Genomic DNA, 25,632 nt, shown 5'->3' on the forward strand with positions numbered 1-25,632 from the left:
GTGTATACAGGGATTGAATATACAACACCTCTGTTCTTGAACGTTGGATTCCCCACGGGGCGTGTGTGGACGAGGTGAGGAGGGGCGGCTCAGTGGGTGCCTCCGGGTGGAGGAGCGAGCAGGGAGGGGCGGTCGGTGCGCGGGAGGCATCCAGACCTGCCAGTCCCAGAGGCCGGAGCAGGCGGTCCCTGTCGCGGGGCAGGCAGCTCAGCGAGGCTCTCATTAGCCAGTCGCTGTGGGAAGGGCTGGGTGACCTCACGCTGGGCGGGACTGAGGCCTTTAAACCCGTCCCTGTGCCGCTGCGCCCGGCCTCGCAGCCTCGCAGCCTCCCACGTCCGTCTGTCCGAGAGGTGGGTGGGGCGGTTCCTTCCCGGACTTAAGGAAGGGTGAGGGGCTGGGGTGGCTCTCCCGATCCTGTGGGAGATGGAGAAGTTGGGTGAGGCAGGGCCGACAAGTTAGGGAGCAGCTGCCGCCTCCCAGCACCTCCGGCCGGTGGCGCAGCTGACTGTTGGGGCGCGGCCGCCTAGCAGGCGACCCTATTGCGCTCCCGCAGCTGCGCCCCCGCCTCCCAGGTCTCTGGTGAACCCCTCTGCCCCCATCAGGGGGTTCGTCCTTCCACAGGGCAGGGAGGAGGCAAGCGAGGGACTCCTATGGAGGGGGAGCCGGTTGTTCCCAGAAGGATCAGAGACCGACAGACCGCACAGTCTCCTTGCCGGAGCCGCCGTCCCCCCTGGGATCTTGGGGACACTGCTACCTGTTACTGACATCATGAACCCCTGCTCCCCCTGCCTCAGGCATTCACGCAGCTGACAAAGCAAACTCCAGCCTGCAACTGAGGGCCCACAGCAGGAGAGAAGATGCGGGCGCCCATTGTAAGTGCGGGGCAGGCGTGGGCTGGGCTGGGCTGGGCGGGGGCCGTGTTTTAGTGGTGACGCCCGAGTTCTCACGCCAGAGAGGCCACACCCTCACCCGCCCTGGGCATCCCGTGTCAGGTGTGGGCGGCAGGCACCTGCTGGGGTTGTCTCAGTATCTGACCTTGCCCCGGGGAAGGCAGGACCTGCAGGAAGAGGGAGGCAGCCAGGGGCGCCTTGCCCCACCGAGGCCTGCGCTGCCCGCGGAGTCAGACCAGACCCCTGCACTGGCCCCCGGGGCTGGACCGTGGCCCCAGGTGCCGCTGGGTCTGATCACAGTGGCTTTTTCTGGTCTCAGCTGATACGCCTCGTGACCGCCCGGTCAGCGACTGCCCAGCTTTCACTTGTTCTCTAACCCGTGATGCGGTTCAGGGGTCAGAAAGGGGCTTTGCAAATGCTCCCTTCCAACTTGGCACTTCTGGCCGCAGAGGGGTGCCCGGCACAGCCTGGGAGGCAGACCCCCGGGGACCTGTTCCCCAGCACCTGACGGGAACTTGGGTCAAGTTTCAAATCCATTCCGCTTCTCGAGTGAAGATCTTATGACTGAAGACTGAGGAAGTGCTCAGAACAGAGCTTTGCACGCACGCGAAGTGCTCAACCACAACTCTCTATTGCGATTATGATTTATTATTATTATTATTATTATTTTTAAAGATATATTTTATTGATTTTTTACAGAGAGGAAAGGAGAGGTACAGAGAGTTAGAAACATCGATTCAGCTGCCTCTTGCACACTCCCTACTGGGGATGTGCCCGCAACCAAGGTACATGCCCTTGACCGGAATCGAACCCGGGACCCTTCAGTCCACAGGCCGATGCTCTATCCACTGAGCCAAACCGGTTAGGGCTGATTTTTTATTATTATTAAACAGCTTCACAGGTGCCTGGCACCGGGGTACCTGGCATACTTGATACCTGGAGTGGCCATTTTTAAATATCCCTCTCCTTCATCTGACAACATTGTTTTCAGTAATAATAATGAAATGAATAATGATAATAATGAATAGTAATAAGAAACAGTAAAACTTTTCTTTTATTGAGCTTTGTATATGAACTCATGCCAGTGACAAAATAAAAAAGTGGAAAGTAAATGTTATAGAGAAAAAATAGAAAAAAGTAATGGATTAATGAATAGGTTTTAATTGCTTTAAGGTATTTTTGAAAAAAAGTTATTCTTACATACAGGTTGGTCACAGGAAGGCACTGACGTTACAGTTTCTGTTCTGGAACTTTAACTTCTGAAAAGTTGTCCATGACTTTGTCTAAGTTGCTCTTCTTAAAGACATTTTAAAAATGATTCTTTGCTTATTAATGTTCAGAATTCAGTAGAGTTAGATTTGTCAGCTCATCATTGCTCACAGTTGATTGAAGAACACTTTTTATTAATTTTAATTTCAAAAGCTTCTCGCATATGAAACAACAGATATACAAATAGAAAAGGCCATAAACATTCGGATAAGTTAGTCAGAGATTCATTAAAAACCCCATTTCATAATACACTCCAGAAATTGCAATACTACCTATATCTTCTGAAAAATCAATTCTGGTGGCTCTTCAATACCTCCACATTTGAAACATTTTTACTAAAACATCTTCACCAGAAAAATCATCATGAGTTTTTATCTTATTTGGCAAAATTCTCCCATGTTGTTTTTTTCCTGCAAAAATCAGAGGAGATGGCTGAGTGATGGAGACACGTGTTTAATCCATTGCTTTCGAACGAGAGTCTAGTTCTTGGTGAAAATGACCCAGGCTTTCAAACACTTCTGTTTGTGTTTCTTGGCACTGGGCAAGCACAGGAAAATGTTGGCGACACAAATCCTGTCAAAAGTGAGCTCGGCCCTCACCGGTTTGGCGCAGTGGATAGAGCGTTGGCCTGCGGACTGAAAGGTCCCAGGTTCGATTCCGGTCAGGGGCATGTACCCTGGTTGAGGGCACATCCCCAGCAGGGGGTGTGCAGGAGGCAGCTGATCGATGTTTCTCTCTCATCGATGTTTCTAACTCTCTATCCCTCTCCCTTCTTCTCTGTAAAAAATCAATAAAATATATTAAAAAAAAAAAAAAGAAGTGAGCTTGGACCCTGCTGAGCTGTTTGGGAAATTACCTTTGGGACAGACACGTGTAGCCAAGCGAGTGCTGGGGGCTGACTGTCTAACTGGGTGCTCTGATTAAACTTCCATGTTCAGGACAAAGGTTTTTATTATTTTTTTAAATATATTTTACTGATTTTTCACAGAGAAGAAGGGAGAGGGATAGAGAGTTAGAAACATCGATGAGAGAGAGACATCGATCAGCTGCCTCCTGCACACCCCCCACTGGGGATGTGCCCGCAACCAAGGTACATGCCCTTGACCGGAATCGAACCCGGGACCCCTCAGTCCCCAGGCCGACGCTCTAGCCACTGAGCCAAACCGGTTAGGGCAGGACAAAGGTTTTTAAAGAATAAGAAATAAAAACAGGCTAGCTTGAGGCTCACATATATATTATTAAATCTCAGAAATACAACTTAAATCTGCAGAAATAAAAACTTAGGGCCACAAAATCGCGCTGATTTTCTCTAAAATTGTCAGCACGTGGAGATGATAAACAGGAGACTGGCTTTTGGTGTGTCTTATTATTGTTTTAAAATTCTCCACCGACAGCTCACTCCTCTTTGCACCCAGGGAATACGGCTGGCACCGTCCCACTCTGGCTGTGTCGCTGCCCGCTCTTAGGACTAGACAAAGGTTAGCTGTTGGCACAGCAGCTCCCCAGACTGCGCTGGGATGGAGAGGCTGTGCGTCTGCCTAGGGCCTCGGCTTCCCTAAGCCAGTGGTCGGCAAACCGCGGCTCGCGAGCCTCATGCGGCTCTTTGGCCCCTGGAGTGTGGCTCTTCCACAAAATACCACGGCCTGGGCGAGTCTATTTTGAAGAAGTGGCGTTAGAAGAAGTTTAAGTTTAAAAATGTGGCTCTCCAAAGAAATTTCAATCGTTGTCCTGTTGATATTTGGCTCTGTGGACTAAGGAGTTTGCTGACCACTGCCTTAAGCCCTCTGTCCAGCCCGGAACGCCTCCCGGTCAGTGCCAGCGCTGGTGTGTCCCTGTTTCTCTCCTGTCTGTGTTCCAAATGTGCTTAGAGTAAGTAGGCCAGGAGCCTCTGTCCTTCTTCCTCCACCCCCTGTTCCCCCTCCTCCACCCCCTGTCCTTAATCTGTGTCTTGTTGAGCAGCTGCTGCTGGGGAAGCGAATATCCAAGTGAAACTGAGTCCAGAACATGGGGAAATGGATGGGCTTTCTCTGGCCTCTGACTTTCTAGACTCGCTTCTCTCTGACCCTCTGTTTGCCTGGTCTAGCAGGTCTCTGCAGAGCTACCTAAGGGGCACAGAGGGGCAGGGGGAAGAGGACCCTCCTCAAAGAGCAGTGAGGCTTCAGGGCCTGCAGGGTTCTCCCCCCTCCCTCCCCCCCCCCCCCCCCCCGCCGCCTCCGCTGAGAACCTGTATGTGCCAGGCTGGCTGCTCCGCCTAGCTGGCCGGCTGGGCATGGAAAGTGATCACCCCTTCCCATGGGCTCAGCCCACAGTTAGAGTCACTGGACAGCGGGGCTGTGACTTTGGAGGCAGCAGCGACTCTGCTGGGGCTTCGGGGAGGCAGCGCGGGTGGAGACGTTGAGCCTGTCTTGAGGGATGAGTAGGAGTTTGCCAGGGAACAGCCAAGAGAATTTCAGGCCGAGAGTACAGTGATGCAGAGGCAACGTGTGCCATGGGGCTGTCATCGGATGACAGGACCTTTGTGCGAATTGCGTGGTATTGTGGAAAAGATCTTGGCCTTGGATCCTGGCACTACTTCTCAGAGAGCTCTGAGACCTTGGGCAAGTTACTTCCCATCTCTGAGCCCTTTCCTGGTGAGCTGGACGGCTGTAAGGATATAAGGATCCAGATATGTGTGGAAACCCCAGCGGTGCCTGGTGGGGATGGAGGTGGTTTCCCGATTCAAGTGGGGTGGGGTTGGACACACAGAACAGGCCTGGGGCCTGGAGGGCAAGAGCCTGGGAGGGTGGATGAGTTTTTCCCCAGAATACCCATGACCTTTGGGCCACTGGGCCTGGTGCCTGCTGGGATCAACACTGTCCCTTTCCCAGGCAGCTGGCAAGGGCAGAGGTAATGTGTCAGCCCAACCCCTCCTCCATCTTCTCTCTGGGCCTGAGGCTGGGGAGGCTGGGCAGTCAGGCCTCCTCCGCATGCTCCCTGCACCCACCCCACCTGGGGTACAGGTCTCAGCCCTCTCCTGGACATGAGCAGGTCTCCAACTTTCCCCTGTTATTTATTTTACACACAGACCCTGCCTGTTGGATCTTAATAGCCCCGCTCTACCAGAGACGCTCAGAGAGGTTAAGTGACTCCTGGAGGTCACACAGCAACATTGCAGAGAGGGGCTCTGCCTCGGTTGGACTGCGACAGGCAGCCTCAGCTGGCTGGGATGGACAGCCAAGTCCTCAGGGCTTTCTTCTCTTCCTAGAACGCGGTCACGGAAACTCCCCTCTCCCAGCTGGCCAGTCCCTTCCCCCCTGGGACTGCAGGGCCTTTGGTTTTGAAATCCCCAGCTTCTAGACATTTGCCCAGAGTGTGAGAGATGCAGGGGAGGGGGCTCGGGATTGCCACACTCACCCAGCAGGGCGAGGACCTTGCTCCCAGATCGGGTTTCACAACATCCCGAGTGTCTCCAGCTGGTCCCGGAACTGCCTTCGGCCTTCCCAAACCAAAAATAGAGCCGTGGCAGCAAAACGCGCCTTCTGTGGCCTGGCTGGGTAGCTCCGTTGGTTAGAGCATCCTCCCGACGCGCCAAGGTTCTGGGTTCGATCTCCAGTCAGGACACCTACAAGAATCAACCAATGAATGCATGAATAAGTGAATCAACAGATCCGCGTCTCTCTCTCTCCCAAAATCAAACAAACAAAAAAACCCTGCCCCCTCTAGAACGCGCCCTACGTGCAGGGCGGTACTTGCTGAGTGTGTCGTAGGTCTGAGCTTACTTGATCCTCAGGAGATGTCCACGAATCAGGTGCTGTAATGACTCCCATTTTACAGTGGAGGAAACGGAGCCTGGAGAAACGGAGTCGCTTGCCCCGGACTATCCAGTTAGTAAGGAGCAGAGCCGGGACTTGAACCCAGGCTGCCCGGCTCTGAGCCCCAGGCTGTGACCAGTGTACTGTTCCTGAAGACTGCATCCACCTTGACTGAAACACAGCCCACTCTCTGCATTTTTTCTGCGCCTGGAATATTTCATCACAAAACCGAAGTGGCAGGCGCCGGGCGGCGGGGCTAACGGGCCGAGTGTGGGCGGACTGGAGCCCTTCCCAGGGGCCTCCAGTGAAAGGCGTTCTCTTTGGTGGGTTTCAACCCTTGGATAGAAATCCTTCTAAAAGTGCCCCTGCTGCCGAAACCGGTGTGGCTCAGTGGATAGAGCGTCGGCCTGCGGACTGAAGGGTCCCGGGTTCGATTCCGGTCAAGGGCATGTACCTTGGTTGCGGGCACATCCCCAGTGGGAGGTGTGCAGGAGGCAGCTGATCGATGTTTCTCTCTCATCGATGTTTCTAATTCTCTATCCCTCTCCCTTCCTCTCTGTAAAAATCAATAAAATATATTTAAAAATAAAATAAAATAAAATAAAAGTGCCCTTGCTTCCCTCTCGGGCCCTGCCCAGTGCCCACGGCCGAGGGCTGGCCCCGGGTCAGAGCTGCAGGGCGGCCTGCTGAGATCTGCTACAGGGATGTGTCCCTTTCCCTGTGGCGGGGCAGGGGCGGGGCCGCTTTCAGGCTGACCCTGGTAGGTGACCTCATCCCTCTCAGCCTCAGTTTCCCTCCTGCGAAATGAGGTCTGACTGCTCATCTCAGACGAACCTTTCGGGCTCACCCCCTCTCCCCTTCAGACACCCTCTCCCCTTCAGACACCCTCTCCCCTTCAGACACCCTCTCCCCTTCAGACACCCTCTCCTGGGCTGCACAGTAGAATCGCCTGGAATGTTTTATTTTATTTTATTTATTTTTTTAAAAATATATTTTATTGTTTTTTTTACAGAGAGGAAGAGAGAGGGATAGAGAGTTAGAAACATCGATGAGAGAGAAACATCAATCAGCTGCCTCCTGCACACCCCCTACTGGCAATGTGCCTGCAACCAAGGTACATGCCCTTGATCAGAATCGAACCTGGGACCCTTCACTCCCCAGGCTGACTCTCTATCCACTGAGCCAAACCAGCTAGGGCTTGAAATATATTTTATGGATTTATAAAAACTCTTTTTCTGTTGAAGATATTAACTGTGTTTCTGTAATTTCCTTCCGGTTGGCCCAGACAGCTTGCTTGTGGTATTTCCCCCATGCCTAGGTGAGCTAGTCTGGCTCTCCGTGGAACAAGCCACCACTCAGCTAGTCCAAGGAAAGCAGCTGTGGTCTGAGGACCTCTGTGGAGCGGGAGGGGAGTCTGTGAAAACCCAACAGCAGGAGCTATCATGAGGCCAGGCCAGCCAGGGCCTACAGCTGGGAGGCGTCAGGGTCCAGGTGGTTCCAGGCATTCCAGCCTCCGGAGTTTATGCATCTCCACTCTAGTGCTCTGCCATCCACATGGATGTGACTCGGCTTTCTTTCTTTTTTTTTTTTTTTGATATATTTTATTGATTTTTTACAGAGAGGAAGGGAGAGGGATAGAGAGCCAGAAACACCGATGAGAGAGAAACATCGATCAGCTGCCTCCTGCACACCTCCTACTGGGGATGTGCCCGCAACCAAGGTACATGCCCTTGACTGGAATCGAACCCGGGACCCTTGAGTCCGCAGGCCAACGCTCTATCCACTGAGCCAAACCGGCCAGGGCTCTTTCTTTCTTTTTTTAAAAATTTTTAATTGATTTTCAGACAGACAGAGAGAGAGAGAGAGAGAGAGAGAGAGAGAGATGTGAGAACAGAACATCGACTGGCTGCCTCCTGCACGCCCCTCACCGAGGACAGAGCCACAACCTGAGCATATCCCCCGACTGGGAGTCAAACCACCAGCCTTTTGGTGTATGGTCAACGCCCAGCCAGCAGCCACACTGGCCAGGGCTCAGCTAGCTCTCTTCATATGCCTGCTCCCTTCTCTCCCGCTATTACCGGGGGCTTCCATTTGGTCCGAGTTGGTGGTGTCTCCTCCCACCCATGGTCCATGGCGTCTTTCTTGCCTCCTTACGTCACGATTTTTCAGCTTCAGCCCCTACTGCCAAAAAGCTATTCTTCTTTTTCATTTCTTGGTTCAAATTTTTGAGAGAGAGGGGATTTGATTGGTCCAGCTCCACGTCTCAACGGTGGATCATAGGATGCTGACCTGCTTGGGGCCCTGAGGCCCTCTAGTCCAGCTAGATCTAGTCCAGTTTGATCACATCACATGGTGTGAAGCACAGCTGCCTGGGCACCTGGGACTGTGGGGATCATTTTCCCTTTTAAGGAAATATGAACGTAATAGGCAATAATAGAAACTTTCAATAATAGGAACTTTAACATTAAAAAATTATAAAACCTTTTCATCTTTTACTTCATGCGTTTTTCTTTAGCCTTTATCCTTAGTGTCTTTCCTAATTCCAAGATCTGATACACATCCATCTGTATTATTAAAAAAACTAGAGGCCCGATGCATGAAATTTGTGCAAGGGTCTTGGCCCCTGCCTGCTGTGGCTTTGTCTGGAAGGAAGGACGTCTGGAAGGACGTCCAGTCTAATTAGCTTATTATGCTTTTATTATTATAGATTGCTTTGTGGCTTTCTGTTACATTTAAGTATTACTTTTAAAAAATATTTTTAAATTAATCCCAGAGAGAGGAAGGGAGAGGGGAGGAGAGAGAGAAATATCAATGATGAGAGAGAATTATTGATTGGTTGCCTCTTGTGCGTCCCTTACTGGGGTTTGAGTCTGAAACCTAGGCATGTGCCCTGACTGGGAATCAAACCATGATCTCCTGGTTCATGGGTTGATGCTCAACCACTGAGCCATACCAGCATGGCGGTATTGCTTATTTTTTAAAAATATATTTTTATTGATTTCAGAGGGGAAGGGAGAGGGAGAGAGGGATAGAAACATCAATGATGAGAGAGAATCATTGATCAGCTGCCTCCTGCATGCCCCCTACTGGGGATCCAGCCCACAACCCAGGTATGTGCCCTTGACCGGAATCAAACCTGGGACCCTTCAGTCCGCAGGCCGATGCTCTATCCACTGAGCCAAACCAGCTAGGGCTTGAAATATATTTTATGGACTTATAAAAACTCTTTATCTGTTAAAGATATTAACTGTTTTTTTTTTTAAAAAAAAATATATTTTATTGATTTTTTTACAGAGAGGAAGGGAGAGGGATAGAGAGAAACATCGATGAGAGAGAAACACCTATCAGCTGCCTCCTGCACACCCCCTACTGGGGATGTGCCTTCAACCAATGTACATGCCCTTGACCGGAATTGAAACCTGGGACCCTTCAGTCCACAGGCCGACGCTCTATCCACTGAGCCAAACCGGTTAGGGCAGTGGTCGGCAAACTCATTAGTCAACAGAGCCAAATATCAACAGTACAACGATTGAAATTTCTTTTGAGAGCCAAATTTTTTAAACTTCTTCTAATGCCACTTTTTCAAAATAGACTCGCCCAGGCCGTGGTATTTTGTGGAAGAGCCACACTCAAGGGACCAAAGAGCCTCATGTGGCTTGCAAGCCGCAGTTTGCCGACCACGGGGTTATGGCTATTAACTGTTTTTCTGTAATTTTCTTCCAATTGGCCAAGACAGTTTGCTTGTGGTATTTTTTCCCATGCATAGGGAAGTCTATTAGCATCTTTACTGACGGGGAATTGAACCGTGACCTCCTAGTTCAGGGGTGGGCAAACTTTTTGACTCGAGGGCCACAATGGGTTCTTAAACTGGACCGGAGGGCCAGAACAAAAGCATGGATGGAGTGTTTGTGTGAACTAATATAAATTCAAAGTAAAGGAGCGGAGGGGAGAGCAAGAGAACCGGATAGAACAGCCGGATCCGGCCCGCGAGCCGTAGTTTGCCCACGGCTGTGACCTAGTTCATAGGTCGATGCTGGGCTATATTACTTATGTTTAAGCAGCAGTAACATGGTCATAGTCGCAGGTTCCAGATGGGAGATGGTTTCAAGATAATGTTCTCGTCGAAACCGGTTTGGCTCAGTGGATAGAGCATCGGCCTGCGGACTGAAGAGTCCCAGGTTCGATTCCGGTCAAGGGCATGTACCTTGGTTGCAGGCACATCCCCAGTAGGAGGTGTGCAGGAGGCAGCTGATCGATGTTTCTCTCTCATCGATGTTTCTAGCTATCCCTCTCCCTTCCTCTCTGTAAAATATCAATAAAATGTATTTTTTTAAAAAAGAGATAATGTTCTCCTTTTTCAGTTAAAAAAATGCAAGTTCATCATCATGAGGGGTTTTTGCCCATCTAAACATCTTAAAACATTTTTTATCGTGGAAGGATTCATCTTGGTAAAAAACCAATTAAATCATACAGTATAAAATATTAAAGTCCCAACCCCCCCCCTCCCCCACAGTACATAATACACAACAGTTTGGTGTCTTTTCCTCAGGTCATACATAGTATATATTACATTTTGCTTTATAAATGTATAAACATGTATTTTAAGCAAAAATGGAGATAATAATGCTTCTCAGCATACTTTTTTCGATTATTTCCATGTTTGCCCGTGAAAATCCACCTCCTTCTCTCTCGTGGCTGTGCATATGGATGTGGAATAACTTACTCGATGGGTTTTTATCTGTGGTTGTTTAGGTCGTGTTTCCAGTGTGAGTGTGGGAGGCCAGAAAGTGTGTTTCAATTGGCTTGCTGAGGAAAACGGCTGCTCCACAGCCCTCTGTGGCTCTGTTGGTGCGGGGAGGATAAAGGCTTTTTGTCCTACGATCCCGTGGGTGCAGGCTCAGCTTCGCCATCGTCACCGCCCGGGCTGGGTGAGAGGCCCCGGCTCCCAGCCGTGCCCTGCAAAGAGGCAGCTCCCCCCAGCGCTTCCTGCTGGTCCCCAAGCCGAGCAAGGAGGCCGCACCGCCGATCCCTTTATGACAGGAGGCGCAAACCTTTTGCAAAGGGCCCGAGAGTGAAGATTTTAGGTCCCGCAGGCCCTAGGGTCTCCACTCAGTGACTCAGCTCTGCCGTGTAGAAAGCATCCGTGGACAATGCAGGTGCCGGGGTGTGGCCGCGGGCCAGGAAACGGTGTGGACACTGGCACCTACCGTTTGACGTGTGAATTTCACGTGTCACTAAATAGTAGTCTTTTGACTTTTCCTCCAGCGTAGAAACCACCCTGAGCTTGCACGCAGAAACAAGCAGAGGCACCGAGCTGGCGCCTGGACTGCAGAACGTGTGCTTCTGACTTTACAACAGGATTTCTCGAGTCCTTGATTTGGATTCAGCTGACTTGGCTTGTGTCTGTCATGAAGTCATTGTTCCTCTGCAGGGGTCCTCAACCTTTTTAAACAGGGGGCCAGGTCCCTGTCCCTCAGACCGTGGGAGGGCCGGACTATAGTTTAAAAAAAAAACTATGAACAAATTCCTATGCGCGCTGCGGGCCCGGGACGCGTCGGCTGCTAAGCAGGACAGGCAGCGGCACCCGGCGGGCCGGATCCATGTCCTCGGCGGGCCGCGGGCCGTGGTTTGAGGACGCCTGCTCTAGTGAGATCTCCGTGCTCGAAGGAGAGCCGCGCCCTTAGCTCCTGGCTGCCGGCCGCCGGCAGGCCCTCTCTCGAGGGGTGGTTGTCCATTTGGTTCCCTTACTCCATGCTCCCAGGGGGCCAGCACCAGTGTGCTGCCTGTGGGGTTCTTTACGCTGTGCGATTCTTTTCTTGCTGTTGTTGCTGTTTAAAATTTTCTTTTTCAGGGGCGGCTCTCATAAGACGTGCGTTCCTGGGTCCTGTGGGACATCTTTAATTGATGGGAGCGGTATTGTGTTGCGGCTCTCATTCTCACGTTCCACTCAGCACTGTGCCTAAAAGGTGACCCTCGTTGCCATGGGGACAGCGAGCCCTTGCTTCTAACTAGTACGCAGGGCCCCGTGGGCAAGTGCCCCTCCTTTGACTTCTTTTTGAAAAAAGTTTTTAAAAGGAAGTTTCCTTGGGGGGGTATCCTGTTTTCAGCTCGTGTGTATTTGGAAATATAAATGCTAATTGCTGCTTAAGAGAAGATCTGTGAAATTCCTGTGAAAATATTCACCCCCCGCCCGCCCCGTACCGTGTGTGCATTTCTAGTCCCACTGCCTGTTTTTATCCCTAAGGAGTCCGTGCAAGGCTGCCTCGTTCTGCCCTCCTCCGCTCTGATGGAATCTCTCAGCCAGGCAGAGAGCGTGGGGGCGGGATGTGGGCAGCCCCCGACCCACCCTTCACGGCGCTGTATGTGTCCCAAAGGGATGGTTTCCTGGCTCATTAAAGAGATTTAAGGTTGGCTTGGACCAGAGAGGCTCTCACCCCTGATTCCGGTCCCAGTCCCGATGTCCCCACCCTCGGCACTTAGCCCACCGTGTTGGCACCTCAATAATATTGACCGAAAGTGATCTTGAACCTCTCGGAATGTTTGTCAAGCTCTGTTCGTGCTCCCCTAACAGGGTGGGCCTCTCAGAGGGATTTCAGCACCCTCCCCACCTTCTCCTGCACTCTCTCTCTCTCTCTCTCTCTCTCTCTCTCTCTCTCTCTCTCACACACACACACACACACACACACACACACACACTCCCCCACACACTTCATTGTGATAGAATAAGAAATGCATATTTGGCCCTTAGCTGGTTTGGCTCAGCGGATAGCATCGGCCTGCGGACTGAAGGGTCCCAGGTTCGATTCCAGTCAAGAGCCCATGCCCAGGTGGTGGGCTCGATCCCCAGTAGGGGGCGTGCAGGAGGCAGCCGATCCATGATTCTCTCTCATCGTTGATATTTCTATCCATGAAAAAGAAAAAGAAAAAAAGAAATGCCTGTTTGGTCTTCTTCCCCAGTTTCTGGCACACAGTTCCTAAAACCCTGGTAATTTTCTGAGCGATTGGGTGAGAGTAGTTTTTTTTCCCCCCCATAAAAAGCCCTTTTCAACCATACCTGAGTTTATGCTAATGAGGTGATGAGGGCTCAGAGCCCGAGGAGGCAGCCCTGTGTTAAGCGGTCTGGGGTTGAGTCAGTCACTAATGGCCAATGATCGAATCCATCGTGCCCGCCTAGTGTAGCCTCCATACACGCCGTGCTGTAAGGGCCTGGCGAACGCGTGGAGGCGCTGGGAGAGGGCGTGGGCTGGGCCCCTCCCCACACCCCTTGCCCTGTGCATCTCTTCCATCTGGCGGTGCCTGAGCGGTACCCTTCCGTGATAAGCTGGAAAGCCAGTAAGTAAACAGTTTTCCTGAGTTCCGTGAGCCACTCTAGGAAATCACTGGAGCTGAGGAGGGGGTTGTGGGAACTCCCAATGTACAGCTGGTTGGTCAGAAGCTCAGGTGACAACTTGGACCCGTGACTGGCAGCTGAATTGCGGGGGGCAGTCTTGTGGGACCGAGCCTTTAACCTGTGGGGTCTGCGTTAAGGGTGGGTGGTTCGTGCTCACGGAAGATTGAATTGTTTGGTGTGGAAAACCCACACATGTTGGTGTGGGTACAGCAGAGGGGAGGAAGGGTTCACACACGCACACGCGCACACGTGCACACGCACACACGCATATGCACACGCATACACGCATCACCAGTTCTCGATCAGGTCCCAGGCCAGGTTGTGGACCCTCTGCGGACACACTTCTGATTTGACAGCATCGGGCAGGGACCTCAGCCTCTGCCCCAGGCTTCCACGATCTCGTCCCGACCGCCTCTAACAGCCCTGTTCTTGGTTTTGCAGCCAGAGCCCAACCCTGGAGACCTGATTGAGATTTTCCGCCCCTTCTACAGACACTGGGCCATCTACGTTGGGGATGGATATGTGGTCCACCTGGCCCCCCCAAGTAAGGATGCCCGGGGCCTCCACTGTGCTTGGGCCGGGGGGAGAGGGAGACGGGGAGCTGTGGGCAAAGGTGACCCCGTGTTCTCTTGGTTCCTGGACTGGCGGTGGGTGCTGAGTGCTGCAAGAAGGCAGTTTGGTCGGGGCAATGGTTTCCAAACGCTGCTATGCGGCCGCTTCCAGCGCCTCAGCCCCGGCCAGGCCGTGCCGGGGAGCCCACGGGCCTCCCTGGCGTCACCTCGCAGGGAGCAGCTATGGGGTTTTGGTCCCTTTGTTCCCAGAAGGTGCAGATCCCCCACCTTCCTACCGTAGTCGGCGTTGTATACGCCGAGGACGTGGGGCCCCGATAGGATCGCAGGAGGTTCACACTCTGTTGGCCCAGGGAGACGGGTGCGCGCAGGGCTCCCGTCCGCATAACCGAGAGGGCCTCTGAGGCGGCACAGGGCGCAGAAGGCCCGCCACTCTCGGTTACAACAAAATCACCCCGAATCACGGACCGTCACTGCTGCTGATTTCAGATGAGGAAACCAGGGCCCAGAGACCACAAGCACCTGCCCCCAAGCCACACAGCACGTGTCTGACCCTCCCCTCTTTCCCTTTCCACGTCTGCTCATCTGCCCTTAAGGAACTTGTCGATAACCATTTATTTTACTTAAAATATCTGTGTTCATCTGCCCAGGGTGGGTGCCCAGCCAGAAGGCCGCTGTGAGCCCTGGGCCATCGCTCAGTTTCCTCTTTGAAACCACAGGTGAAATCGCGGGAGCCGGGGCGGCCAGCCTCATGTCCGCCCTGACCGACAAGGCCATAGTGAAGAAGGAGCTGCTTTATTTTGTGGCCGGCAAAGACAAGTACCATGTCAATAACAAGCATGACGGGAAGTACGCCCCGCTGCCTCCCAGCAAGATCGTGCAGCGGGCGGAGGAGCTGGTGGGGCAGGAGATGCTCTACAAGCTGACCAGCGAGAACTGTGAGCACTTCGTGAACGAGCTGCGCTACGGAGTCCCCCGCAGCGACCAGGTGCGTCCTCAGCCTGGGTCCCTGTCCCCGTTCCCTCCGCTGCCAGTGGCTGGGCATCCGTGTGGGCCAGGCCGGGGTGGAGGCGGAGGCACGAACGAGACAAAACAGCAGGGACAGAATCCCTGCCCTCGAGGGACTGAGTCGGGGTAGGGATGAGGGTGGGGAGAACTGCCAGTCAGCAGAGTAGAGCAGTTCAGTTAGGAGGTGATGTCACCCCCGTTGCCAAGGCCTCCCTGGACCCTTCCCACAGGCCCAGAGGCGGGTTTTATTATCCCCACTTTACAGATGGGGAAGCCGAGGCTCACCGCACTTAAGGAACTTGTCGATGACCATTTGTTTGACCAAACAAATCTGTGTTGAGTCTGCAGACCTGGGACTTGTGTCTTCCTGGGCATCTACAACCGTGCTGATAAGCAGCAGCGGTGGGATTGGAAGCCAGGTCTGTCTGACACGGCTCTTCATGCGTGTGAAAGGCTCTGTTCCCAGGCCTGCTGCAACCCCAGGGTCAGTCCAGGAGGCGCCAGGGATGCAGTCTTGTTCATTTGCTAAGTCTGATTTTGGCCACGATCTCTCTTTTTTGGAATCTCTTTTTCTCCGGGGTAGCTAACTTCTTTCCTGTTCTCTCTCACTCACTCCTCTCCCTTCCTACTCTTTCAGTACCATTTATTTTTTATTTTTTTTAAAATATATATTTTATTGATTTTTTACAGAGAGGAAGGAAGAGGGATAGAGAGTTAGAAACATCGATGAGAGAGAAACATCGATCAGCTGCCTCCTGCACACCTCCTACTGGGGATGTGCCCGCAACCAAGTTACATGCCCTTGACCGGAATCGAACCCAGGACCTTTCAGTCCACAGGCTGACGCTCTATCCACTGAGCCAAACCGGTTTTGGCATGTACCATTTATTTTTTGTGTGTGAAAACACTGGAAAAGTTCTTAGGTGCAAATTGATGCAAAAGAGTATATCTCCCCCCCCCCCCATGCCCCCAATTTGAAGGCATTGCTTCATTGTCAGGTAACTAATGCTCTTGTTGACGAGAAGTCTGAAATGGTTCAGATTTTGGATCCTTTGCATGTGACCTACTTTTTCTTTCCAGAAGCTATAGAATCTTTTCTTTACCTTCAGTGCTCTGAAATGTCACGATGATATACCTGTGTGGATCTATTTTTATGTATTGTGCTGGGCACTTGATGATTCTTTTCACTCTGGAAACCCTTTTCCTTCAGTTCTGGGAAAATTTCCATTTTCTCTTCTCTCATTCTGAAACTCTAATTCGATGTTGGACCCCCAGACTGCTCCTCTGATTTTGTTATTGTCTCTGTCCTGTTTTCCATTTATTTATTTATTTATTTTAAATTAGAAAACTAACGTTTATTGATAGATTTGGGTATAGAAGAAGTTTTTCTAAAAAGTAGCAGTGACACTATCACATAAAAAAGAGAAACTTATGCTCAATAAATCTGTTTTCATCATTGGTGATTTTGCCTAACAATTGAGGCCCTCATTCCCAGGTGGCTTTTACTTCAGGTAAATTTCCATACTCCTAGGAAGCAATAAACCTGAAGTAAAAGTCACTATAGAAACTTGAAAGTAGCCCGGCTGGTGTGGCTCGGTGGTTGAGCATCGACCTATGAACCAGAAGATCAAGGTTCAATTCCCGGTTGGGGCACATGCCCGGGTTTCGGGCTCAATCCCCATTGTGGGGTGTGCAGGAGGCAGCTGATCCATGATTCTCTCTCATCATTGATGTTTCCAAAAAAAAAAAAAAAAAAAAAAAAAAAGGAACTGAAAGCAATAAGATACTCTATAAATTCAGGGTGCGGCATTAGGAAGATTTGGTAGATTTATAATCTATCTCCTAGTCATCTCATTTTTTATTATTTTCCATTGATTATTAATAGACTAAAGAACAGACAGGTTTATATAAATGAAGAGTTATAAGTCAATACAAAATTGTGACATAATTTCATAAATACATATGTCACTAGGCATGAATAATATTCAGGGCAATTAACTATAATTTCAACTTTGAGATAGTAAAATCACTAAGAAATAGTTTACTCTATAGAAACAATTCAACTCTGCTTGCAAAATGAAGCATTGAAAATTGGACACACCACGCTTTTCTCCCTATGGCTTTAGCCCTATGCACCACCCACCCTCTGGAAAGGCAACAACAGTGGCAACACAGCAACAATAAAACAGCATAAGCAATTCTACTGGACCCCCCCCCCAAAAAAAAAAAAGAAACGAGAATATATTACAAAGCAAAGGTGCCGTCTATACTGTTTCCAAAGATCCCCTCTTTCATTTCTTGGCCTAAAAATGAGGGTTTATCAACCTCAGTACTACTGACATTTTGGGTTATTGACCATGAAGACAATTCTTCATTGTCATGACTTGCTCTGTGCATTGCAAGGAGGTTAGTAGCACCTGTGGCCTCTCCCCACTAGGTGTCAGTAGCACTTCCTCTCGGCCAGGTATGAGAAACAAAATGTCTGTAACTGTTGCCACATTTCCCCCAGAGGGTAAGGCAAATCGGTCCCCAGCTGAGAACTACTGGCCTGGTGAGTAATGGTTGTAATACATGATGTGAGCAGACAAAAAGGTAATTTCCACACGTCTCCCATCTCATGAGCATGGTGGTTTAGTGGATGTTGAAAATGTCCTACCTCTCTGAAATTAAAAAAAAAAAGAAAAAAACATACATTTTAAAGAAAGGGCAGTAATGGATTAAGACTAAAATGTGTGGTTTGTGCTTTATTTTTTTATTTTAAAATATTTTTTATTGATTTCAGAGAGGAAGAGTAAGGGAGGGAGAGGGAGATAGAAACACCAATGATTGATTGGCTGCCTCCTGTACACTCCCTACTGGGGATCAAGCCCGCAACCGGGTATGTGCCCCTGAACAGAATCGAACCTGGGACCCTTCAGTCCGCAGGCTGACACTCTATCCACTGAGCAAAACCAGCTAGGGCCAATTTGTACTTCTTAATTCCTTCACTTTTTTTTACCCATGCCCTGACCCCCTCTTATCTGGCAACCATCAAAATATTTTCTGTGTCTATGAGTCTGTTTCTGTTCTGCTTCTTCACTTATTTTGTACTAGAGGCCCAGTGCACGAATTTGTCCATGGGTGGGGTCCCTTGGCCTGGCTGGCGATTGGGGCCAATTGGGGCCATCTCGTCCAGTCCCGATCGGGGCCAATCAGGGCTGGCCGGCTGGGGGGGCGGGACCATAGGAGGTTGGCTGTTCATGGGAGGTTGGCTGTGGGAGTGCACTGACCACCAGGGGTAGCTTCTGCATTGAGTGTCTACTCCATGATGGTCAGTGCGCGTCATAGTGACCAGTCGGCTGGTTGTTCAGTTGACCAGTTATAACGGTCACTTGGGCTTTTATATATATAGATTTTTAGATTCATTTGTTAATAGACATGTATTTATTGACATACTATTGTTCATATTTTTTATATATTTTTTCTTCTCAAAGAATACCCTTTAACATTTCACCACAATAAGGGTTTGGTGGTGATGAATTCCTTTAACTTGTTCTTGTCTGGGAAGCTCTTTATATGTCCTTCAATTCTAAATGACAGCTTTTCTGGGCAGAGCAATCTTGGTTGTAGATCCTTGCTTTTCATCACTTTATGAACATTTTTTGCCCGTCCCTTCTGGCCTGTGGATAGAACTTCTTCAAAAAGCAACTAGGAGCCACACTCATAGTGAAGTCTACTCTTCATCAGATAAAATGTTAGGATAAAGAGAAATTGAAGATGTGGCCAATGGTAATGCATACATTACATAAATCTGGATAAGTTGCAAGGAATTATTTTTTTACTATTGTAATTATTAAAGTTAGATTTCTATACAAATACCTTATACCCATTTTTATTTCGTAACCTCTTGTGGTCAAAATCCAATTGTTTTTAGAATAACACTGTTCCTTTATCCACTCAGAACATTACTGAATTTGCAGAAAGCACCTTAGAATTTTCTTTTTCCCAGAAACAATTCTGGCGCTCAACGGAGAGAAGCTGTGTAGTAGCATAGACAGCGAATTTTCTGTAGTCTGACAGTATTTCAGTTTGTCCACTAAAAAAAAAAAAAAAAAAGGATTTCTTAGTGTTTCTCCTTCATAGCATTCTGAGTTAAGACCCTTGACGCACACCACGTAGCCCATGTTCATGATCAGAACCCCGGTGGTTTCAGCACGGAGGCTGGGCTGGACCCACCGGCCTCGCACCAGAAAGCCATCCGTGGCATCTGCAGTGGTGCTGACTCTCAGGATGGATTTCCTGTAACATTTGCACTCCCAGGACTAACCAGAGAGCACTTTCCTGCGTTCCATTATACTCTGCACACAGCGTGACCGCAGACAATGGGGTTGCTGTTGTTTCCTGGACAAAGTATCCTTTATGTGATCCAGCGGCATCAGCATTTCTTCTCTGTAGAGAACTGGGGCACCATGTGCCTCCTCCATCATCCGCCAACCACGTCTCCCACCTGACACAGAGCCGAGCCAGGAAAACACTGGGTGCAGTGGATTTACGCAGGCGTCCTAGCACGTTCACCCGGCAGAGCCAGGGCGGCCACAAAGCCGTGCCTCATTGCCTTTTAGGGGAAAGTTTAAAGACTGAGCAGCAGTCAAACCTCAGGTCGGTAGCTTCCTCCCATTCTGTCATCATGTTTTCTGGCTGCTAAGAACATCACTGAAGGGTGCCTTGTCACGTTAATTACACGGGTGTATCTCCTGACGTCTCACACAGCTGGACACATTTGGCGTATACACTGAGTGGCCAGATTATTATGATCTCTGAACCCATAATAATCTGGCCACTCAGTGTGTGTGTGTGTGTGTGTGTGTATATATATATGTGTGTGTGTATGTGTGTGTATATGTGTGTGTGTGTGTGTGTGTGTATATATATATATATATATATACATATATATATATTAGAGGACCGGTGCATGAATTCGTGCATGGGTGGGGTCCAGCCAGCCTGGCCAGGGGTCGGGGACATGGGCAGTTGGCCGGCCTGCTTGCTGGTAGAACTCCTGGTCAAGGGGACAATTTGCATATTAGCCTTTTATTATATAGGATATACACTGAATGGCCAGATGATTATGCATTCAGAGATCATCATCATCTGGCCACTCAGTGTATATATGCACAGAGGACCTCCAAATTCTTTCCTGCATTGGTCACTAGGGGTTGTGGCAGCCACACATATACAATCCAGGCAAGCTACGTGGTTAGAGTAGCAAGGGCAGTGGCGATCATGTCATGTAAGGATGTGGGTTCAGGGTATCAAGTCCACATTTTCATCCTTCTTATTCCTGGGATTTTTGATACACTGTCTTCATTGGACTTCTTGGCATACAATGATTAAGAATCTTTTCCTTTGCTGTTCTTTTTAAAATTAATTAATTAATTAATTGATTGATTGATTTCCTTTGCTGTTCTTGATTCTGCTTAAATGCCTGGCTTGGTTTTGGGGTGAGATTTCTCAATTTGTGCTCAAGACACGCTTTCAAGCCTTCAGTGGGAAAAAGTTGCGCCTTGCTGATTTGGGCCATGTGCCTTCCTTGGGGACAGTTGCTATGAGCTGAAGAGGGAGCTTGCTCTCCCTTTGCGTTATCACAGGAGCTGGTGTTGCTTGCGCCTGGTCGGGCCCCTGGCCGGGCCCTGGGGATACAGCAATGAACAAGATATGTGAGGTCCTTGCCCTCATGGAGGTCAGTGTTTATTGATGATTCAGTAGCAATTCCTCCTTGACCTCACACTAGCTTCCAGGGCTCCCCGTTGGCCAGCCAGCACCGCAGCCATCCTGGCTTCATCTCCCTGTCCTTTCCACAGCCACCCACGGGGATTCATGTGCTTTAAATACCCGCAGGGCGAATCGAGTTTCCCTCTTCAAGTCCAGGTCCCTTCCTGGCCAGCTGGCTCCATCCGCCAACTCTTTCCCCATCCAGCCCTCTTCTCCCCATTTCCTTGCCAATATTTGTTGACTTCTGAGTTTGTTATGGAGACCAAGGGGCATGCGAGGCTCTATGAGCTGAACATGCTTGTGGACTGTACAGCCTGTACTCAGATTCCCGACACAGAGTCTGACCCACCTCCTCTCTCTTGCAGGTCAGAGATGCCATCATGGCGGCTGGCATCGCAGGAGTGGGCTTGGCAGCCGTCGGCCTGATTGGAGCCGTGATCTCAAGAAACAAGCGACAAAAGCAATGAGTGGAAGGGACTGTCCTGCCAGCAATTACTTTACTAATTTAATGGGATCTTGTTTTGCTAGAGGTTTTGAGGTTTGGTTTATGGATTTCATTCTGTTTTTATAATAAGGCGTGTTTTCACAGAATTAAATAAAGCCCAATAAAGGAGGATTTTATTGGGGAAAATGCAGCAAGAATCGCCTGGTGTGAAGTCCGTTGAGGGCCCAGCCGGGCTCTGTTTCTGGTGACGCCAGTTCGTGCCCTGGCCCTTCGGGGATGTTCTTTGACTTTCTCTTTGCGGCCGCACTCTGGACCTTGCAGGACGCACAGTCCAACTCCTGTTATCTCAAGCAATGGGCGTTTCTGGTTGGGAGGACACACTGGACAGCAAGACCTCGTTGATACACAAGAACAGGAACCACGGGATAGTCAGGACTGTGGCCTGGAACTAGACCCAGGATGGCTTCTAGACTCAGCAGTCGGAGTCTGCACATATTCACTGGAGCTCAAACCAAACCAAACCAAACCAAACCAAACCAAACCAAACCAAACCTTTGCCACAAAGAAACTCAACATATGCTCTTGCCAATCTTAAAACCAGCCTTATTACCCCTCTGTTCTTCACATCTTTCCTCTGTCTTGTTGCTTTCCCCCATCCCCCACCCGCATCCCCAGAACTCCTGCTTCCTCACCTTTGGGCTTGGGACAATCCCGAAGTCTCTGATCCTACATCCCCTCCTTTGGCCCTTCCTTCCCATATCAGCTCAGCTCTATCCCTTCCCACTGCCTATCAGGTGCTCCTAGTTCAAATTTTTGAGAGGGAATCAGCTCACCACATCCTAGTTCAGCCTACTGATTGGCTGCTGTTGGGTCAGGTGACCCTACTAGGCCAATCAGCTCTTTCCTGTTGGGGCCAGGTCACATGGTGGTTGCCTCACACCTTCTGGGTTGGCAGTGTGGCAGGCCCCAAGCCTGACCTCCCTGCTGTCCAACCCTCCTGGGAGGGGTTGGGGGAAAGAATGACCCCTTGTGGCGAGTCCCTTGAGGTCTGCTACTGCCCTGTGGGCTCAGAAGATGTTCAAAGTGACCATTTCTCTCAAAGGGGCTTTTGTGGGTCCCTCAGAGATACCCTACTAGTGCTGCGAATGTTTCCGTGGTCAGCCCTGGTTGTCAGGGGACCATCTGTCTGTTGGAATTCTGTCAAGGAAAAGAAAACGGACTCTGTAAACTTAAGAAAAGAGTTTTATTGAAGACTCGTTGAAGGCTAGCCTTGAAACAGTGCTCTGACTTGGGGGGAGTGAGAGGGACTTATGTAGGCAGAAAAGTAAGTGAAGGTACATTGACACTAGAAGTTACGACTAGGGTACGCATGCTCGCATGGTTGTTTGGCATCAACTGGAAGGGACACACAGAAAAGATGAGGTTGAGTCGCTGCTGAACCTCCTGCTGTGGAAACGATCCAATTGCTTTGAGACTCGTGAGATGAATCTTTGATCAGGAGGGAGAGAGGACAGACGCTCTTCCTGGTATGCAGTGTCCTTTAGTGGGGAAACATTGTAGGGTCTGTGTGTGACTAGCCCTGTGGTTGCCTTAGTAAAGAATTTCAGTTAGTAAGGCTCATGGTTCTTCCTTGGTTGCTGATGAAAACAGAGGAGCTCAGGCACCCTTTCCTTTCCTCGGGACGTACAGATGGCTCCGTGCCAGCTTTCTCCTGCTGGGCACACACCTGGGGATCGAACCAGCAACCTGGGTATGTGCCCTGACTGGGAATCTAACGCAACTTTTTGTGCACAGGACAACATTCAACCAACTGAGCCACACCGGCCGGGCTCAACTCCTTCCATTTTAAGTGACTCTCTTATCCATGTTTATTCCATTTTATTCTCTCCATCCTCAAAACACAAGAAAGCAGAACAGAAACACCCAGTTCAATTAGAAAATACATGAACAAATTGCATAAAAAAACGGGAATGTGAAGAAATAACCAAGTAAGATGGAAGAACCCATGCCAAATCTATTGGTAATCACCATAAATGCAAAGGGGTTAAACTTGCCAAGTAAAACACAAACATTAGCCTTGGCCAGGTAGCGCAGTGGGTTAGAGCATTGTCCTGATGTGCCAAGGTTTTGGGTTTGATCCCTGGTCAAGTCACCTACAAGGATTAACCAACGAATCAATCAATTAAGTGGAACAACAAATTGATGTTTCCCTTTTTTCTTTCCTCTCTCTCTGATGTATAAAACAAGTGGTAAAACTGCCATTTTCTAGAGCATTTGTTCAATCTGATGAGATTTTGCTTCTTAGCAATTGTTATCAGTTTGGATGAAATAAACTCATAAAAATTCTTACAAGTTTGAATGTTTCTTGCATTGACACACGGTACAGAGAAAACTATAGGCCCAAAAGGCATCGCTTGTGCTAAAATCCCATGATACCAACCCTAGATTTAATACCTGATTTGATTGTAGTCTCAACCTCTTCCAGAAATTGAATCTTCATCAACCAATTTGGAATTTTCTGGTCGGGCACCAGTAAAGTAATCTGTCCTGTAGGCTCATTCCCCACCCTCCTCCCCCATAGAAAGAAGAGGCAACCTGCATGATAAAAAGCCTTTCTGTTCCCTTTCTCTCCTCCAAACCCAGGTCTCCATCTAAAAAAAAGTCTTTTCTTTTCTTTTGTTGAGAGCTCTCTTGCCCTACGCACCCCCCTTTTGTAAAAAAATATATTTTATTGATTTTTTACAGAGAGGAAGGGAGAGGGATAGAGAGTTAGAAACATCGATCAGCTGCCTCCTGCACACCCCCCACTGGGGATGTGCCCGCAACCAAGGTACATGTCCTTGACCGGAATCGAACCTGGGACCCTTGAGTCCACAGGCTGATGCTCTGTCCACTGAGCCAAACTGGTCACGGCTTGCCCTACCCTTTCACCTATAAAACACCTTTCATTTTGTACAACCCCTCAGAGTGCTATGGACGAAAGGGGCCACATGCTGACCTGACAGGCTCAGGGGAGGCCTGCATGGCGGTCTTGCAAACTCAGAGACCTAAAGTCACCACAAGGATGGTCTGAAATTAAAACCTGAAGTAAAAGCAGTGATGGTGGGTAGTCCCGCCCTAGGCCGGTATCTTCACTGACAAGGTCAGCCTTTACCTTAACCGAGCCTGTCTGTCTTTTTGTATCTCTGATAACATATCCTTGAAATGTCTGGGCAACTTGTAACTTCCCTTTTTCTGGACCCCTCAAGGCACAAGCAGTTGTGCCAGGGTGCCAGGGCAGATAGCATAAAGTCCTTCATTGTTGTTGTTACCATGTTAATTGTTGACTGTTAACTATCCTCTACCCACCTAAGTATGTGTCTATCTTTTACTTTTTATCCAATCCCAGAGGTTTCCCCACTTTGCCTTCTCCTGCCTCCCTAATTTATCACCAGTGGATTTCTTGTAACCCTCCCATGTCCCCTCCTTTGATTGCAATGTATAAAAATAGATGAAAAACCACCATTCTCTGGAGCATTATCCCAATCCATTGAGATTCTGCTTCTCGGCAATTGTCGACAGTTTGGCTCAAATGAACTCACAAAAATTCTTTACAGGTTTGAATGTTTTAATGTTAACATTGCCTATGTACTTGCTGGATGAGGTGTTGCCCCATTCATAAATTCCTTAATAAAGCCAAGTAGATCTTCAAATTTACTAGGTTGAATTTTTTTAAAAATATATTTTATTGATTTTTTTACAGAGAGGAAGAGAGAGGGATAGAGTTGGAAACATCCATGAGAGAGAAACATCGATCAGCTGCCTCCTGCACACTCCCTACTGGGGATGTGCCCACAACCAAGGTACATGCCCTTGACCGGAATCGAACCTGGGACCCTTGAGTCCGCAGGTCGATGCTCTATCCACTGAGCCAAACTGGTTAGGGCTTGAATTTTGTTTTTTAATAAGGGAAAAGGACAATGTGTTAGGGTTCTTCAGAGAAAAAGAACCAATAGGATATAGATATAGATACAGATATAGATATATGAGATTTATTACATGAATTGGCTCACATGGCTATGGAGGCCGAGAAGTCTTACAATCTATCATCTGCAAGCAATGAACCAGAAAAGCCAGTGGTGTAATTTGTTGAGAGGCTAAAGGACTGAAAATAAGGTGTTAAGGTCATTGGTGTAAACTCTGGACTTCAAAGCCTTGAGAAACAGGAACTATGATGTCCAAGGGCATCATAGATGGACATCCCAGCTCAAGAAGAGAGAGTTAGTCTTTTCTCCACCCTTTTGTTCTGTTTGGACCCTCAGTGGATTGGATGATGCCTGCCCACATTGGTGAGTCGCCTTCTTTACTCAGTCTCCTAATTTAAATGCTAATTTCTTCTGGAAACACCCTCAGAGCTCACGGGAGTAAATACAAATGACCAATAAACATAGATATGTGAACAAGATCCCATGCTATTACTACCATGTTGACAAATATTTAAAAAGATGTTGAGCAATTGTGACTCTGGTGTACTGCCCAT

At 49.3% G+C, this 25,632-nt stretch overlaps 1 protein-coding gene across 2 annotated transcripts; it reads left to right on the top strand.

The window, feature by feature from the left end:
- Positions 1 to 257: 257 nt before the first annotated feature.
- LOC308234217 (phospholipase A and acyltransferase 3) lies at positions 258 to 24,808 on the top strand. Of its 2 annotated transcripts, none has more exons than XM_080641648.1 (5): positions 258 to 350; positions 795 to 872; positions 13,782 to 13,884; positions 14,629 to 14,897; positions 21,034 to 24,808. In XM_080641648.1, exons 2-5 carry the CDS (start codon positions 858 to 860, stop codon positions 21,133 to 21,135), a joined length of 489 nt encoding a protein of 162 aa, XP_080497774.1. In that variant the 5' UTR covers positions 258 to 350; positions 795 to 857; the 3' UTR covers positions 21,136 to 24,808. The 2 variants fall into 2 exon arrangements, with proteins under 2 accessions (XP_080497774.1, XP_080497775.1); XM_080641649.1 differs by having other exon boundaries at positions 272 to 350; positions 603 to 872; positions 21,034 to 23,463.
- Positions 24,809 to 25,632: the final 824 nt, after the last annotated feature.

The sequence above is a fragment of the Plecotus auritus genome (genome assembly GCF_963455305.1).
Source record: "Plecotus auritus genome assembly, chromosome: 9".
Classification (NCBI taxonomy): domain Eukaryota; kingdom Metazoa; phylum Chordata; class Mammalia; order Chiroptera; family Vespertilionidae; genus Plecotus; species Plecotus auritus.

Excerpts from the sequence above, each read along its gene's own strand:
- LOC308234217 (XM_080641648.1), top strand. Across the intron at positions 13,885-14,628 it reads GGTCCACCTGGCCCCCCCAA|GTGAAATCGCGGGAGCCGGG; the intron begins GTAAGGATGCCC and ends TTGAAACCACAG. Across the intron at positions 14,898-21,033 it reads GAGTCCCCCGCAGCGACCAG|GTCAGAGATGCCATCATGGC; the intron begins GTGCGTCCTCAG and ends TCTCTCTTGCAG.